At 37.4% G+C, this 19136-nt stretch overlaps 1 protein-coding gene across 11 annotated transcripts in view; it reads left to right on the top strand.

The window, feature by feature from the left end:
* The window catches only part of BCAS3 (BCAS3 microtubule associated cell migration factor), a 497109-nt gene that overhangs the window by 109490 nt on the left and 368483 nt on the right, over positions 1 to 19136 (top strand). For 10 of the 11 annotated variants that reach the window (XR_012657329.1, XR_012657330.1, XM_032779316.2 and 7 more), the window contains exons 12-13: positions 3546 to 3716; positions 15026 to 15119. Coding sequence is in view for 9 of the 11 variants with exons in the window: in XM_032779316.2 (XP_032635207.1) it covers positions 3546 to 3716; positions 15026 to 15119 (265 nt within the window). In the remaining 2 variants the exon portion in view is untranslated. The remainder of the gene's footprint in view (positions 1 to 3545; positions 3717 to 15025; positions 15120 to 19136) is intronic. The other variant, XM_032779323.2, reaches the window with a different exon arrangement.

The following is a 19136-nucleotide window of genomic DNA, read 5'->3' on the forward strand; positions in this document are numbered from 1 at the left end:
TCCATCCCCTTCCCCTCCTTTGGCTTCTTCATCTACCTGGAGAGAGACCCCGCTTTTTGCTAACAACTGTGTGTTGAGAAGGTGATCATCCAGACCAGCTCATTCTCTAGTCTCTTAAAGAGGTGTCCAGGTATGCCTTCTCTCTCCTAATTCAGTCTTGGGGTGGCATGGCAGGCAACCCTTCCATACCTTTCTTAAGGGTAGCCAGTAGATTCCCTTCCTCTCTGTATCTCGTGAAACCATTTTTCTGCTGTTTCAGCACATATGGTTCTCATCATGTCTGGAGAAGGGAAAGTCAAGAATTTCATTTCAGAACTTCATCAAAAGTTTGGTTCAAATTTGGATCTAAAATTGTTTGAATCAAAGGAACTGTTATGTGGTTCAAACCATATTTTCGATTTAATTATTGATTACCAGGTTATTTGCGTATCAGTAGAATATTTGGTTCTTTCAAATATTCCAGCTTCTCCTTCCAGAGTCTTAATTTGGAAACATTTACATTTTTATGTCAACTTTTTGTTCCCTTTGTGAGAAAGAATAATACATCATTTTATCACTAAAAGGACATAAGACCTTGTTAAAACTAAACAGCTCAACTGTCATTGGATGATACATTTTAATTTTCTCAGCTAATTAAAGGTGTGGTCTTTTTTTAGATTCAACAGTGGATGAGTACATAGGTTTTTTTAAAATTAAAATAACTTTATATTTGAATGAAGAACAGGTTTTTTTAAGTGTCTAATTGCACTATGCAAAGTTTTGAGATTTTGCATTTAAATGTAGTGCAAGTTGTTTACAAGAAAACATTGAAAAAACGGATTTCATTTTTAGGAAAACATCATGTCTTCACTCACTAAGAATTCCCATCAATAATGAAGAAAGCTGAAAAGTGAAAACTCATACATTTATTTAATCTTAAAACCTCTTTTGTTGGTCTGCCTATTGTCTAACATCATATTATAAACCAAGTTTTCTTGTCACCTAATAACTGCTTTAGTTGATTCTTTTTTGGTGTCTCTTAATCCCAAGGTGGTAAAGTGATTTAGCAAAAACTGCATCTGTTTTCTCTTGATACCTGATAACTTCTTAATGAGTACTAACAGCTTATGTGAGAGCAAGGCCATTAGCACTAATGGATAGGGAGGACAGCTGATATGGCATGGGAAAGGTTAAAGATTACCAGGGAAGTTTTTGCAAATACACGCATAGCACAAGGGAATAAGTAAGGTAATGGTTTTGCACTGATATTTATGTACTAATGGACTGGGCCAAATCTTTGTACACCTATTATTTTTCAGACGGCTTGCAGTCACAGTCTGGTATAACGTATGACAGCAGTTCAACTTGTTAGATAAGCATCCTTTGTTTTTCAAAGAAAGACTTAAATAGTGTACTTGTCACTATATAATCTAACTAGATATAATATTGCAGTTACTTTCTTAAGGGGCTCATTCTACCCTGTTCTTGCCACATAATCTTTCTATGTATTTTACTGAGTCTGTAATGCTTACATTTTCTGGCTGCATGAAATACGACTGCGTTAGTGTATGCTTTTAATTACAAATGTATGTCACCTCAGTATTGGTCAGTTTTTTCTGAAGGCCTGTGTGTTGTAACACAGTATAGTGGTATTAACTTTTAGGTCTTTCCCTTCAGATACCATTATTTTGTTTTGTTGTATGTTATTTTTAATCTTCTGGATGAAACATTAGCTGTTCAAGTTTGTTCTTTCTTATTCATTGATGTGAGTATGATAAGATCAAGATAAGAAGCAAATACCAGGATATATTACTAAACACTTTAAAACCAAAAGGTATTCTGTTGATAAAGACATGGCTCTGTTTTAAGTGGTAGCATCTCCATTAGCATTAATGGGGTAAGTACATCAACAGAGGCATCTCAGAGGTTAATCAGGCTTCCTGGCTAGAAATTGCCATCAATACAGTGTGGCGCCTAATTCTGTTGGTCCTTCAGAGGCTTTCCTGACAACACACTACCAGACTTTGTGTAAGTCTTTTCCTATGAATTATTAAAGCAAACGTTTGGCTGCTAATTGATGAACACTAATGTGTTTTCTAATCACTGCAGTTTGAGTTTTTAGCACTAAACAAAGCAGTTACAATTGATTTGTGGCTTATTCTTGGTTTCAGTTTTTGATCTGTATCTTTTTTCCTTTTCAATTTAGCAGGCAGCTTTGCTTGTCATTTTAGTTAAGAATTTATTTGTCGCAATGTCATTCTGTTCTTAAACTCCTATTATATTTATTTATCAGAGGCGGTCCTTGGTACCAGGAAAAACTTTACAGAGATGTAGTTTTTTTTAACCCATCTCTCCCAAATTGTCCTATTCCACCACCACCAGTAGCAAAAAGTTAGTAAAGTATAAAACCCAGTGCCAGGGATAAAATTTCAAAGCAATACCTGGGAAGCATGAACAATAAGTCCCATTATTGGTAGTAGGATTTGTGTGATCTGCTGGAAGTCCTCCTTCCCACTACTTTGAAGACATAGTCTTTAATGTTACTGATTTTGGGTCTCATATTCAAACAATATTAGAACTCCAAAAGGTGAATTCTTGAGAAATAAATGTCTATCCCTTTTATATCCATAAAGGGCCACATCCTTCCTGTCTTACTCATCTGTATACCATTGCCTTCAGTGGGACTATTAACATATGAGTAAGTCAAGCATGATTTGGTCCCAAATAAGTATTTCTCTGCGTAGTGGGAATGGGCGACGGGATGGATCAGTTTGTTTACCTGTTCTGTTCATTCCCTCTAAGGCTCCCGGCATTGGCCACTGTTCAAAGACAGGGTACTGGGCTATATGGACCTTTGGTCTGACCCAGTATGGCCATTCTTATGCAGTGAATGTGTAATGCCTTTATTCCTCTCACTGCAAATACAACTTACATTTGATTCCTGTTACCATCTCTGAGGTGATGTATCAAATGAAATGAAGGACAAGCCTTGTATATTTCTGTAGTTCATCATCATAGAGGAGAAAGGTCATATGGCAATAGAAATGTGATCTGTGTACTCACACTGCACTTCTTTCAATGGGTTCTGTGCACTTGTCCTTTTTTATTATAATATCAATATATTGTAATGCTTTCAACTGTGGTGGCTTTTGCTCAGTACCTGCAGGAACAAACAAATAAAAATGTTAGTTTTAAAAAGAAAAAAATTAACATATTAATGTCTAAAGACATTGCAGTGAATACTTCTCTTTCTTTTATCAGTGTTTTTGAAGCCCTGAATAAAATATGTGAAATTACATTTTATTTTCCAAAGAAAACCAGTTCACAAGATTGATCAAACTCTGTTGATGGCTTGCTAAGCCTTTTAAACAGAATATTATTACATGTAGTGTCTCACACAATTAGTATGTCAGTTATAAAAACCCATTTAATTTGTTTTGTGTGTTTCTTGATGTATGGTGATGAGCAATCTAGTCACCACATTCATTGTGCTGTGAGAGAAATTTCAATGTAGATCTGAAAAACAGCCCTAAAACTGTATTTATTGGTTCTCTTTCTTTTTATAGACGATAAAGACTGGACTTACAATGGTTGGGAAAGTGGTAACACAGCTGACAGGGACATTGCCTTCAGGAGCAACTGAAGAAGAGATTTTAGTTCATAGCAATACTCGTCGAAGTCCTCTGGTGCCTGGGATCATCACTGTTATTGATACCGAGACAGTTGGAGAAGGGCAGGTAATACAACTTGTAAAGAAACAGAAAAGAGTATCAGAAGTGCTTTAAGTGTCACAAGACTTTAGAATTAAAAATGCATTATGTGCTTTTATATTTCCAAATGAAAACTACAACCATGATTTTTATCAGGTCTAGCAAATTTACAGATGCACATTCTTATGACATAGGAAGTGCTATTTGAGAATGAATTTAAGCCAGCATGTATATAGCCTGTAATGTGCATTTACATGACATTTTGACAACATCAAGTGTGAAGTGTCACTTTCTGTCCCTCTAACACTTGCTCAGAAGTGACGCTGATTTATGCTGACCTGTTTTATGTGGATATGGTCTGATTACATTTATTAATACATAATGTAGCAGGAAATTTTGACTGTGGTCTAGAAATATGGTGAACTGTTTGATATGATGTAAAATAGTAATAATTGGGAGACCATGGTTAGCTAAGCAAATGGAGAACTTGGGTAGAAAGTCTGAAATTACTCAACTTTTCAAAGAGTAAGTTTAAGTGAGTCCGAGTCTGCCATTTAATATTTTTTTCTGACAACATAGTTAATTTGTAGAACACAATTGTACCACATAAGATTATCTGTTTAGAATACCCATATGTCAACCATTTAAAATGGAAACTAATGTTTTAATTAAGTTTCTTTATAAAATAAAGGTGTCGTAGGTTTCTTATTGATTTACTTCAACAAATCATTTATTTTTTAAGGGCCTGATCCTGGAGTCTCTACTCATGCAAGACTCTAGCTGGTTTAATTATTTATGGCGGTTCTGCAAATTGAGTTTTTCCGTAATCTATTTGTCAACATTTGCTGAATAAAAAACAAAAAGAACAACTCCCCACCCTCATTCCTTCCTATTTCTCCCAACCCCTCAAAGGCCCACACTAATGTTTAGGATGCACTGTGTGTACAGTTTTGTTACCTTGGTAAGATATTTTTTTAAAAATCAGTCATGTTATGTGTGTTTCCTAACTGATGATAAAATAAAATATTTTCCTTCCCAAGTTTATAAGATGCTGTCTGATATTTTAATGTTTCCAAGAATTAATTTAAAGATAATCAAATCCATATAGTGTTGCCAGTGATTTGATATTGAAGTCCCTTCTCTCTTAAAACCAAAATAATATAAAACCAGCAGAAAATAGAAAACAACGTGATTTTATTTGATTTTACAAGATTATGTTAGTAAAATAAGGCTGCTGGCCTTTGGGATTCATTTTTGGTTCCTGGAAAAATTTCTGTTGCCTTTTCTTAGAAAGCCAGAAAAAAAGAAAAATTCTACTTCATAAATTTCTCATGAAGCCTTGTTTAATGCAGTCATTATATCTGATGTTCTTGTCTGTGCATTGACTATTCTGCATAGGCTTAGAAATAAAGTGATTTATCTTAGGTTTTGAAGTCTTTTTGTTGATTTAGAGGTTTTTATGAACTTGTCCTCTGACCTTACCAGTGGTAGGAAATAATCAAAACTAAAGGACACTGTGGAAAAGAAGTTGTAAAAATGATAACAGTTACTTTGCCCAACTAACACTACAATATCAAAAATAAGCCATTATTTGTAGTGAAACAATTGGTTTTTGTCTTAAACCCCTGAAGTAACAGGCTTTGAGGTAGATACTATTCTTAGATCATTTGAATTCAGAAATAACTTTCTGGCGTTTGTATTTTTGTCTCCTGAGATATGTAAACAGTATTGGGGTTCATAAGTTACGTTCATTGTGGAGCCGGGTCTCAGAATTTTCTGTGTGGGTTTTTCTAATAAGGGAAAATAACTTTCATTTATGTTGCCACAAAAGGCCTTTTTATAACTTCAGAAAGGTCTAGGTCTATCAGTGAAGAGGCTTGATAAACAAAAACCTGAGAGAGAGTTTTAATTTTTTATGTGGCCTAGAAAAAGTTGGTTGTAGTACAACACTGCCTCTGTAGAGTACTTTCCTGTATAAGGTGTATGATTTGCGAGTGTGTCCCTTCTGAGTCATTGCCAGATGCTACCCTCCTACTCTGTTTCCTCCATCACTGAGTTGAATCAGCAAGTTTTGTGCACAGATCCTGGCTTGAACATGGCAGATTCAAATTCTGCTGGCTGGATGAATTAACTAGTTGTAGTGCAGAGGAGTAGAAAAAAGAGTCAGTTGGTAGGAGACCGGGAACGCTCCTGCTCTCTCATGCTGATGAGACCAGGTACGTCCGCAGGAGGTGACAGGTTACTGCTTAGATGATGTAGGATCCATTTGTACTACCTCAACAGACATGGATAGTTTTCATAGCATTATTGATTCAGGCTCCAGTTTAGCAAGGCACTTAAGCAGATGCCTGACTTTAAATGTGTGAGTAGTCTCACTGAAGGAGATAGGGCTGCTCACATGCTTAAAGATATTAGAGAGACTAGGTGGGAGAGGTAATGTCTTTTATTGGATCAACTTCTTTTGGTCAGAGAGATCTGAAGAAGAGCTCTGTGTAGCTCAAAAGCCATTGTCTCTCACCAACAGAAGTTGGTGCAATAAAAGCCGTTGCCTCACCCATCTTGTCTCTCTCATATCCTAGGACTGACATAGCTACAACTGCACTGCGTTCTTAAAGGTAGGCACATGGTTAATCACCTTGCTCAATTGCTGCCTATATGACTACCTGAGCTGGGTTGATCCTTGCTCATTATATTTAGTGTCTGGAAGGAATTGACCCCGTCATGGCAAATTGGCTTGTGTATAGTGTGTTTTACCCCACCTTCACACCTGCCCCATTCCTCGAACCTCTGCTGGGTTCACCCAGGTGGGATGGAGAGTGGTTGAGCTGGATGGTTAATGTGGGTTACTCACAGGGCCTAAGGCAGAGGTCGGCAGCCTTTGAGAAGTGATGTGCCAAGTCTTCTTAAATTACAGTAAGTAAATGATTTCGCGTGCCAGTAATACATTTTACAGTTACAGGGGCCGACGAAGGGAACCCCAGACCAGCAGCATGGGCGGCAGACTGAACCCCAGACCAGCAGTGGGCTGAGCCCAGCCCACTGCCGGTGTGGGATTCCGTCGACAGGGCCCTGCCAGGCGGGGTCCCAGCGGCCAGCCCCGCTCAGCCTACTGCTGGCCTGGAGTTCCATTCATTCAGGCAGGCAGCGGGCTGAGTGGGGCCGGCAGCCGGGACGCCGGCTGGCAGCAGAGTGCCACTCAAAATCAGCTCACGTGCCGCCTTTGGCACATGTGCTGCAGGTTGCCGACCCTGGGTCTAAGGTTAGGCCCATGCTCAGATGAAATAATTGTTCTACAGTTACAGCTCAAATCCCTTGTGTATTTTTATCTTCGCTTTCAAGGCACAGCTCCTGGCAGTGATTAAGCAGGCAGTGATAGGATATAGTATCCAAATCTAGACTCAGTATGAGAAATGAAATGACAAAGTAGATATGAGGCACTAATGGGTAGAATCCCTGACTCCTCCCAGGTGGAAAGGGAAGGATGAGGCTTTGTGGTTTGGGCTGTTTACATCTCTCTTGAATTGAAATGGATATGCTCAGTGGTAGCTTGGGTCTTCCTAAATCACATGGGAAACCACTGGGAATTCTTGATTCCAGAGAAGTTTGTATTCTGGATTGAGTTAACCCTTTCCAGACACTGTAGCAAAGCCCTTTCATTCAGGGACGTGTGCATTGTGAGATGTGTGTGTGTGTCTCTCAAAGGATAGTCAGAAATAATAGCAGCTCTGGAGGCAAGTTTCAGAGACATGGAGCGGAGTCAGGTGCCCAACTTCCAGTGATTTTCAGCTGGGCACCTAAGTGCCCTTTGTGAATTTCAAAATCACCCTGTTTATCCACGTAGCACTAACCCCACCTCTGACCAAGATCTCGGGGCATTGTATTATATAATGGAATGAAAACAATTACAGTGTAATAAAAATAATGAAACGACCTCTTTTAAGAGGTAGATATTTAAAAACAAACAAGTGTCCAATTTAAAAAGTGGAACAAAAAGCATAGGAAAGGCAAGTAATAAATATAAATAGCCATCAGTGGTTCTCCTGCAAATACCTATGAAAGGGAAAGAAGTAGGTAAAGGATGAAATGAAATAGGTGTCACTGGGGAGCTCGTTCCATATCACGGGGCCTACAACAGCAGAACGTGTGATTGTTGACTTTGGATATGACAGTACAAACCCCAAATTGTGGGAGATGTATGTGTGTGATATGCAGATTTACTTGCAAAAATTAGGGTTAAGGAGCATGTATTGAACATAGATAGGCCAGAAGTGTTAGAATTTAAACTGGCATTACTCTCTCTCTCATTTTAAAATTCAATTTACTCTTTTATAGGCAGCCAGTGTAATGAATGCAAGATAGCACTCCGTGCATTTTATGAAATATGATATTAACATAATATTGCTTAATTTGAAACATTATTAGCTTTATACAGACATATACACACATTTGTACACTGAAGAAATCTTTGAATGTAACCACAGAGAGATGTAATGTTGTAAATCTCTGAGGAAAATATTTTTAGTAAATCTTATGAATATAGACATGTTAGTGAAATCTCACATGTGGCAGTTGTTTATATGCCAGTTCCTTCTTTTAAAAACAGTGGTATTTTGAGAGAGTTTTTAACTGTAGTGTCATTAAAAGAAAAGTGTAGAAATGTTGAATTATTAGATTATTTGGATTATAGTTAAAAACTGAATAAAAATAATTATGAAGAATCCTAAGTAACTTTGTGGTCAACCAAAATATGTTACCATGGTACGTGTGCTTATTTAAACTTCCTTTTAATGAAGCGTTACCAAACTTTTGAGTTAACTGCAGTGGCTATTTATTTGGATCTGTAATTAGTTTAAATTGATAAAAACGAACCTTTACAGATGTCCTCTTTTTTCCCTAATTGGAAATAAATACAGAAACCTTTAGTGGTTTGAGTTTTATAGAAAAATTATTTTCTTTTGACCTTTGATTCTTTATTCTTAATTAATTCATCAACTAGGCCACCCACATTTAGTCTGAAATAATGACCTTTTTCAAAAGCTGGCAGTTTTGTGACTGAATATAAATCTGTTAAACATCTAACATTTAGTTGATTCTTAATGTTTTTGATAGAGTGATGTGATTAATGGTATATCATTGTGTTACTAATTGATCATTCAAAACACATGAAAATATTTGAGGAAAATTTTTTAATGTTAACTTTGAAAAATTATAAGGTAGATAACATGTTGGTCTTTTTATGTTTTAAAATGTAACTTGTGGTTTTTTTTTTCCTGTTCTCTATTAACTTTTTATTGCATTAAAGAGGAATTCTTCATAAAAAAAAAAAGGGCAGACTGCTGCAGTTCCATAAGTTCATTTCCATTTGGTAAGGAGTTGATAACAATTGAACCAAATAAAGATTCTTATCAAGTAACTAGAATCATAGTGAAATTTTATGGTAAAACAAAAGGTTTAAAGAATAAAGGGTTTTTAATAGTAAAACTTTAACGGCATACGCAGTTCCATTGGTGATAAATCCCAGTACTTTTACTTACAACAAAGTACAATGTTCACAAAAGTTAATTCAGTATTCAAACTCTCATTATATACTTCACTTTTTATATCTACATGTATTACAGATATATATATATATATAATGTAAATAAAAATAAAATATAGCAACAGGATTCCCTCAGAGCATAATACTGTCTGCCTTACTTTTATTAAAGGGGATCTGCTTTTTGTCAAGAAGACATTTTTGTCTCAGATAAATGGTTCAGGCTGAGCGCAAGGCTGTTTTGAGTTTATGCTAGATTCTATTAAAAGGAGTGCAGTAGTTAATGCCACAGATTTATCACTTTTAGCCCTTTTCCACTGATGTTTGACCTTAGCTATAATGGTTTTTGGGTTTTTTTGCACATACATCTTAGGACCTGAAGCTGAGAATGCACTGACTTTAGCTATTTAAATCCACTGAGACTTTAATGAAGATATTTTTGTATATGCAATAGATATAGAATATTTTATTCTTCATATTTCTGTTGCTAAATTGCTTAGTTTGATTTTTATGATGATGGAAATCATTCTTTCTTAATTGTATTAAGAATAAGACCAACTTGATTCAATTTGTGTCCATTTTTATTTGTGTTACCTTCATATTTTGTTTAAAAGCATGTCTCCACTGGCATAAGTCGTGTAATTTGCCTTTAAAGATTGAAATAATTGAAGTCACAATTATCAATGGCTTCTGTTCAACAACATGGAACATACTAAAAATGAAGTAAAACACAGTTTAAACTAAAGCCTTTTTTTCCTAGTCTATCTCTTGCTCTCAAAGCAAACACTGTATTCTAATAGCATGTGTAATGATCCTATTGGGTTTTTGTCTGTTTTTCTGTTTAAAGAAGGTAAAGGCTACTTTATTAATCTTTTATCACTTAGTGTTTTGTTGAACTTCAGTGCAATTAGCCTGATAGAGCTACAGCAGTGACTCATCATGTTCAATTAAGCACTAGGTAGAGCTGCTTCTTCTGAACATCATATTGCAGCTATCGGGCTGAGGCGCTGGTTAGGCATCTCAGATAAGATGAGTGTTGATTTTCAGGGTCTCGACAGAAAAGGCCTAATGTTATTTTTGTGGAAATCTTAATTTCTGATGATAGGGAAATATGTAAAGAAGATATTTGAGTAACCTTGTTATGCTGAGTTACCATGCATTTGTGAGGACAGTGGCTGTATTTATGAACCTATTACTATAAGTGACTTTGTCATGGTCTTTTAATCTTAACACCAAAAGGAGTGTGTTTAAATCACTGCCAGGGAGTTCGAAAAAGTCCCAGCATGAAAATACAGGGTTGGGGGCTTCCCCACTCTGGCAGCAGCTGAACGTCTCATTAGGCAATTTGTGCCATTCTTTCCCAAGAAAGGATTCCCACTTCCGCCCTTCTCCGTTGCACGTAGTATGAACTGGTGGAAAGGGGCCGGGTTTACAACGTGAACGTTGATTTAATGTCCCTCCCAGTCACCCATGGGTACTCCTCAACCCACTCCAGCCCCTCCAATACAGTTGCAGAAAACTTCTTTCATTTCAGCATCAGGGTAAAGTGTCCCCATCCCATCTTTTGTGAAGTCTATCTAGAAGAATCCCCTTTGGTCTGAATACCTTCTTCATTGCCTCAGTGCTTCAGCCTTCAGCCTTGTCCTATAAATGAAAATTGTCCCTCTTCTGCAGTTACAGGGGTATAGTTAAAGACATCTGTGTACTAGTATTGTTGTGTCCACACTAGGGGTAATAGATCAGTAAAAAAAATTGCATCTAACTGAAAAAGTTATATGGGGTACAAAATCTGCAGGAAGACTAGGCCTTCATATTTTGCCTTTTGGGAGAGCTTTGAAAGGACCACAGCCTAGAGTTCATTGCTGGACTTTTCTCTGGCTGACAAGACCGATCATCAGGTCAGCAAGGGAGAAGCCTTTTCCTTTTCCTTCCATTGTAGCGTAGAGATGATATAGAGATGTGAAAAAGGCCTCTCCCTAGCTTACCACAGCAACTGACCAATCAGCCATGTGAGAAGGGGAAAAACAGTAAAAGTTTCAGGTACAGCCAGAAGATTTTTAAATATAAGTAAATGATGAATTGCCCATTGCAGGTCCCGACTAACTTGCCTCCTGTATTCCAGTGTAATTTCCTTTTTTATGTTGAATTTAAAAACATGAGGGATGTATCTTTAGCCTCATATTTCCCCACATTGACAGGTACGTGAGGTCACTAACTCAGGGGCTGCCATGGTAGGGAGTGAGAAGTATTAGATGGAAAGACAATGTGGGGCTGAGAGCCATGAGAGTCGGAGGATCGCTTGTAGGAGAAGCTCTCCACCTCCTATTAACTTCTGTATTTTTGAGTCACAAAGTTTTGAGTTCTTACTCTCTGTTTAGGTAAACACGAGACACTGATATTTCCATTTGAATAAGACAGCTTTCCAAAGAGTTGGACTCTCTATCATTTTGGGGTTGCACAGCCTTCAAGGCCAGTTATGCATTTCTAAATGTAGAAAGGAGACAATAGAAATCAATTTGCTCTTATTCCTTTAAAAAAATCACAAACAGTGGAATAATAAATCCAAGTGAAACGATTAAAAGGTAGTTAATTTGTTATGTTTGTAAGTGAGCTTTGTATGAAGAACCGGAGATTATTAGAAAACTGATTTTAAATCATTCACAAATTACGCCTTTCCAGGAAGAGCATTTCAAGAAGTAGCTGAAAAGCCATTTTAAAATTTGAACGCCATTAGTTTAACCTATGAATGATAAATTTTTGGCTTTATGCTGTACTCAAATTAGAGTGTCTAAAGCATTTTACAATGCCTAATGATCCTGTGGAATCCCTATTTGTCATTATACTTTCAGACTAAAAGTGTTTGCGTTTTCCTAACAGCCAGACTGTTCTTTGACCGTTGTACAGAGATTTTTGTTGTAGAGATAATCATCTTGGTGCAACTTTCATTGCTTAAAAGAAACCCACACTGAATTAATCATGTTTGCTGTCTGTACAAAAATTTGCACATGCAACAAATCAGATAATATATATTAACTTTTCTGAACTGTGCTTTGGATGAATACTGATATCTACAAATTTCAGGTTAACAAAAATTTGATGTAACGTGACTGGATTTAAAAATCCGCTGTTTCATGTGTGATACCAGTTTAGGGGGCAACTGCTATCTTTAATTATGATGAGAAGGCCTAGCGTAAGACTACATAAAAGTTGCATAAGAGTGGAAGCTGTGAAAAGATTATGTATATGAGTTATTCAGTGCAGCTTATATAGGCTGAGAAAAGGAACACTGTTTCTTTGAAATGCTCTTAGGAAGATCTCCAGACCCATTTCTTAGTGGTTCTGGAATCAGTACGGAATGCTGACAATGGAAAGCAAAACCATAATTGTCTGTATGTGACAGTGCCAAGTAGTTTGAACATTTAAAATAAGTTGGGCGCAGGCCTCCTCATCTCTGTATGACTTCTTTAAACATTTTAAGATGATTTCTCATTCGAAGCATAGAAATAATGTTTTCAAATTATCCAATAACTGTTAAGAAAAGGAAGTTTTTAATGCCCTCAAATGTATTTTGAAACACAACAGACAGATCATTAGAAATTTGGAAAAAATAATTTTACACTAGAAAACGGGACCCTTGCTTATTTAGTGTAGATGGCGTTCACTTAATGTGGGTTACATGGTTAATAAATTGTCAAATGTTTTTCATTAATAATTTTGTGGGATTATTTTGCTTTGTTTTGAGTTTTCTATGTTTAACATCCTCATCATTTTAATTGAATAATAAAGTACCTCTCCAGCTACTCTTCTTGCATCTGATAATGATGTGTTTAATGCAGTGTTTTAATTCCACTTTCTGATGATCAAGAACACATTTTCATGTAGTCAGATTTTGATAAACTTTCGCGGGACGTTTTCAGCCTCAGACAGTTCTTATCTGAGGCAGAATTTGGTCCTTGAATGTATCATGTCACAACAGAATAATTAGGTTACAAGTTTTCTCTATCACAATCCAGCCTAAAGACAAAGATATGATTCCACATACGCTTCATGCCAACACATAAGCATACCTCCATTCAGGAGATTGAATGTGTAGAACCTGATGTTCTCTCAATGTACTTCTTTTAAAGGCAGTTGACTAATGTTTATGTTAAGATGGATACTTGACTTGGCAGGGTTATAATCCAAAACCTCCTGAGTATCTTTAACCTAAGTAGTCCTGTGGTTGGTTTGTTTTTGTTTTGTTGTGTTGTTTTGTTAGTACTGCTATTTAAAATCCACCACAAGGAAATTTCAAGATGGAAAAGATCAGGCTACTTAGAATCATAGAAATGTAGGCCAGGAAGTGATATTGAGAGGTCATCTGGTCCAGCCCCCTGCACTGAGGCAGGAACATTCCTGAGAGGTGTTGATCTAACCTGTTCTTAAAAACCTCCTGTGAAGGGGATTCCACAGTCTTCCTTGGAAGCCTATTCCAGTGCTTAACGATTGTCAATAACTAAATTTATAAGAGAGTTGTTTCAATATACACACTCAACTCTCTCTTCTGTGTGCTAGGGTGTCTGACCTCATGAATTCCTTATCATTCAAGGGAAGGATACAAATCACATTGCTTATAGATGGGGAGAACAGAACATTGAAAAACAAGGATCATGGGCCAAAGTAGATACTTTCTACTCTCTACTTTGATATTTTAAACTGGTTTCAGGTAAACAAGATTATAATAAAACAATGGGAACATACTGAAGTGTCCTGCACTACCAGAAAGATGGATTGGATGACCTAAGAGAAGTGTTCAATCTTTATTTTTCCCCTTTGTATAAGCAGTCTTTTTCACTACTTGCAGACAGTTCTGCTATGTATATTTTAAATATTACCAAGGAAAAGGTTTTCCTGTGTCATGATTAAATGACATCTTCCACTTCATAGGTTCCATTTGTGCTATCAGTTCTTTTTCTGTCATTTTTTTTATCGTCTTGCTAGAAAAATTATTTGTCTTTTACACTTAAGGAATTATGTGTGCTTTTTGGCTGAAATTGTCCCTCATCAATGCCTCTTGGACTAGCTCAAACAAATTGGCCTTGTGCAGGACAAAATCCACCTATCAGCCTGAAGAAAAGTGAGGTAATTCTACAGCTTCTCTACAGTTGCTGCTTGAGTCCCCGGGATGGAACAGGAGATTCTATTCTGAAGTAGAAAGTTGCCCCCACTGGATCCTCCTAATCGTAGACCAATTGGCAACAACTCTGCCTCATCCTGCAGCAATCTAGACATGGAGCCTCGCTTCATAATACTCAGGGTACAGAGTCTCGCACAAACCTCCTCTGCAGCAACCGACACTTCATGCAGCGGAGCAGCAGTAGGGTTAGTTGTATCTGGAAGCGATAAGTAAAAGGGACTCCCCGTGCCTCATGTAGTATGTCCAGGTTTTTCTAGTCTGTAGTATGGGAGCTGTATGCTTTAAAAATCACTCCATGTCATCTACAAAGTAGTGCAGAAAATTGTGCAGTTGTGTCTGGATGTTTCCAATAGTTTTACATGTATTAATATTTCTAATTTATGCTAATATATATCTTTTGTAAAATGGATATTCAGGTGTTAGTAATCCTGGCATGAATTTCCACTGCTTATGAAGAGGCCTGTAGGATTTCTACTCTTCAGGCAGTCATTTACAGAATCTTCAGAATTCTGCAGCGAAGTGCAGAAATGAGTGGGTGTTGAATGACTGTGCAACTTTTACTGCATAAAGATTGTACCATACAGCAACACCTAACCTTCCTTTGTCTCCATTAATATTATGCAGGTGATTGTTAGCGAGGATTCTGATAGCAGCGGTATTGTGGCCCACTTCCCTGCACATGAAAAGCCTATTTGCTGCATGGCTTTTAACCCCAGTGGTAAGTTCCTTCGCCATCATAAATTTTGTATCGTATGTGAAGAGTAAAAAGTGTAGTTTGTGAGTGATACTCTGTACCTCAGGTGAACACCCTACACCCTCATGTTCATCCTTATAAAATGATTGTCTGGTATCCAGTGCAAAGTTTGTCATGTTGGGTGTTTTCGGAAGGCTCATGATGCACTGAGCATAGTTGTTATTGTAATGTTATAGTAATTGCTACGTGAAATTATAACCTATAATATTACTGTATATAGTTATGAGGCTGAAAATATATCCTCATGGCTTAAAGCAAGCACAGACGAAGACTCTCCTGAAGCAGAGGGGCAATTCACGCCTCACCAGGTCATGGGTGGAACAAACCCAGCCCAGCCTCACAGGAACAAAAGGCGCTGGGCTAGGCAGCAACAAAAGAATCTATTAGACTCTTGAGTGAGTTACCCCCCTTCCTTTGGTCAGTTTGGAACTGCGATGAGGTAATGCTCAACTGACTCTGAAGGGGTGGCAAAGCCAAAAGGGAAGAAAGGACATAATAAACGAGAGAGACATTTGCCATGCTGTTCCTCTCTCTTCCACCTACATCTAGAGACACCACCACACCAAGCAACTGAAGCACTGATCAAAGGGGAGAACTTGGCTAAAAAGCAACCAGCCAGCCTGTGGTGAGAAGCATCTGAGTTTCTAAGAGCACTTAAAGTGTTAAAATCAGCTTTGAATGCGTTTGGCTTTTATTTTATTTGACCAAATCCGACATGCTATGTTTTGACTTATGATCACTTAAAATCTATCTTTATAGTTAATAAATCTGTTTGTTTATTCTACCGGAAGGAGTGCATTTGGTTTGAAGTGTGTCAGATGCTCCCCTTGGGATAACAAGCCTGGTACACATCAATAACTTTGTTAAATTGACAAAGTCATAGGAGCTCACAGTCTCCAGCAGGTATAACTGGACACTGCAAGACGGAGGTTGCTAGGGTTGTGTCTGGGACCGGAGATATTGGCTAGTGTCATTCGGTTGCAAGTAGCTGGGAGCAGCTTACATGCCAGAGTCTGTGAGTGAACAGTCCAGGAGTGGGGGTTCTCACAGCAGAGCAGGAAAAGACTGTCTCCCCAAGTCAAGGATTGGAGTGGCCTAGCAGATCACCGGTCCAGATAACACCAGAGGGGAACGTCACAATGTCTGTTATGCTTCTTTTAGGGAATTAAAAATTACATCAGTCTTTTAGTAGTCCAGTGTGGTACATGCACATGATGATTTAGTAAACATTGGCACCTGAACTCATTTAGTTGCGTGTTGAATATCAGTTAACAGAGTCTGAGTTAATTTGTCGTTTCTGGCACTTTCAGCCTCAAACAGCTATAATGTATGAAGGAACAGTAGGACTAATATAAATATAGCTGAAATACTAAGGTAAATTACGGTAATTAATTAGGTTTCCTAATGCACTTTCCTTTCAGAAGATAGGGGCCATAACTTTCCTAAAATATTTCTTCATCCTAGATTTGAGAATAAAATGGGTAATTTCAATTAAACAAATATCTTTAAGGTAACTCATGGTGACAATAGATGTTTTGTTGATATGTAACTCAAGATTCTGCCCTTCCCTTTCTTTGGAGTGCTGTGAGTTGTGATCTGAAAATATTTTAAAAACCTCAAAGAAAGCACCTTTCCCCCTTCCTTCCCCTTTGCAGATAAGAATGGTTGTGGGCAGGTCAGATACATCCTGTTAGTGAATCTTGTCCAGTTGACAAGTAATATGTTTATTAGTCTTCTTAGGACAGAGAAATAACTTTTTGATTGACTGCACAGTGGTCAGTAAAAGGGCTAGGGAATCAACATCTTCCGCTTGCCTAAATTACTGAGTTATAAAACGTCGTAAATGCCCTGAAGATCTTGGGGATGAAGTCACATTTCAAAGAACTAAAACTGAATGTATGTCATGTATATCTTCACTTGTGGTGACCAATCATACTGATTTTGACATCCCATCTGTTATGTCAAAACTCCTTAATAGTAATGTGCGGTTCAAAGCATCCTTACTGTTAGTGCTTTTGACATAAAAAGCTGTATTCTTATCTCATAGTTGGGGGATTTTATCGTGTAACTCTCTGTGCATTAAGGTGAAAATGTACTCTGTAAATTCTAGAACGATGATATTTCTGTACTCTTCTCAGTCTCGTTCGTGTGTTCGGTACAAAAAATAATACCTAGAATATAGGTGGTGCTGACAAATTGAAAGAAATAGTTCTTTGGAATGCAATAAACATTAATTAAATACCCTTTTAAAAGCAAAATGGTGCAAATTAGAGAAAAGGAAAATATTTATGCAACAGCAGATTTTGTATTACCTTTATAGTTGGAGATATGAATTTACATAATCAGCTTTTTTTCTCTTTGATCATGCACTGAAATTATAATCTTTTGTCTATGATACAACAGCCTGTTTCCATAGTTAAACAAGACACTTGGTGGGGAAAACATAATTTTCTAAACACAATTATTTTCTGTCCACACTGGAAGAAAGAAATGAGGCCATGATGTGGTTTAATTAGGTTGCAATGTTATTCACTTGTAATATCTGGGAGTACCCAGCAATAGATCATGCAGAGGCGGGAAGAAGAGGTTGGCTCCCTGCTGATCCAGATGTAGAAACCCCAACCCCCCTTCTCAGCAACTTTAAAGGGGGTTACGAAAAGGAGGAGGTATTGGCTCCTCGCTGATGAGACTTAGGAGCCCCCCTTACTCAGCTCCCATAAGGGATGTTTTCCTTCAAATTCTTTTCCAATCCGTATTATTCGACAATCGTATCCCTTCCAGAAAGAGTACCAGCACTGGACATCTGCCACAAGGCAATGCCAGCAAAATCCTTGGCTACCTTCTTCCCACCCTTGCTGGGTTCCAAGATAGCCACAGATTCCTTCCCCCTTTTTTTTTAAACCCAGGATGAACCATATCTCCATCTGGTTTCTGTTTCCAGGCTGCCAAACAGTGCACAAGCCGGACAAAGACCCACTCACGTTAAGGTTGCGGTGGGCACATTCTTGACTGTTTGCTGTGTGTCATGAAACTTTGTGGAAATAGATGACCCACAGCAAGGTATTAAATCATGCTGCACGGCCCGCGTTTTTCCAGTGAAGTTCAGAAAAGATTGAAAATTATTACTTCAGCTCCATACACAGTGAAATTAGCACTTAAAACCAGTAAGCTGAATTCTCTATTTAATATCCAGATAGGATTATATTTGATGTCAGCGCTGTAAGTTATGTCATTTTAACCCATTACATAAGTGGCATGTTGCTATTCAGACTGGTATTTTTATAAAGCATAATGAAAATAAGAAGTGGCTTTTACTACCAGGTTCTTCTACTGGCTATTATAAAACTATATAATACATTAATTACTCATGATATTATACTTTGAGACATCATACGAATATCTAATGGCTAACTTTCACTAACCAGTGGAACTGATAGACACTGAACCTTTTTACATTTAGATTTGTGGCTAATCAAATAGCAATTTATATTCATTGTGTCTTTGTACCAGCACACTCATGAAAATGTACTTTGCAGTTATTCAATTTTCAAAAGTAATTTAAGTGTTGTGAATCATAGGTACAGAATTATTGTACAGCTCTTTGGTGTAGCTGATAAATGTAATCATGCACCAAAAATGAAAACATACAGGAAGACTGATAAATTTACACACAGTTTCTGTGTAACAAAAGCTGATCAAGTTAAGCAGCATAGCCCCCTTAAGCAATCATTAAATAAACCGAAATGTCAATAGAATGTATTGGTGATATGACCAAGATATCCACTAGAAATGTTTCTAATGCACTCCTTTGTACTGAGCATGGGACTAGTTTGTGATGATTTAATCAAAGGTCATAGAACAACACTACAACACTTAGGGTACGTCTACACTACGGGATTATTCTGATTTTACATAAACCCGTTTTGTAAAACAGATTGTATAAAGTCGAGTGCACGTGGCCACACTAAGAACATTAATTCG

Source organism: Chelonoidis abingdonii, chromosome 20 (assembly GCF_003597395.2).
Source record: "Chelonoidis abingdonii isolate Lonesome George chromosome 20, CheloAbing_2.0, whole genome shotgun sequence".
Lineage (NCBI taxonomy): Eukaryota > Metazoa > Chordata > Testudines > Testudinidae > Chelonoidis > Chelonoidis abingdonii.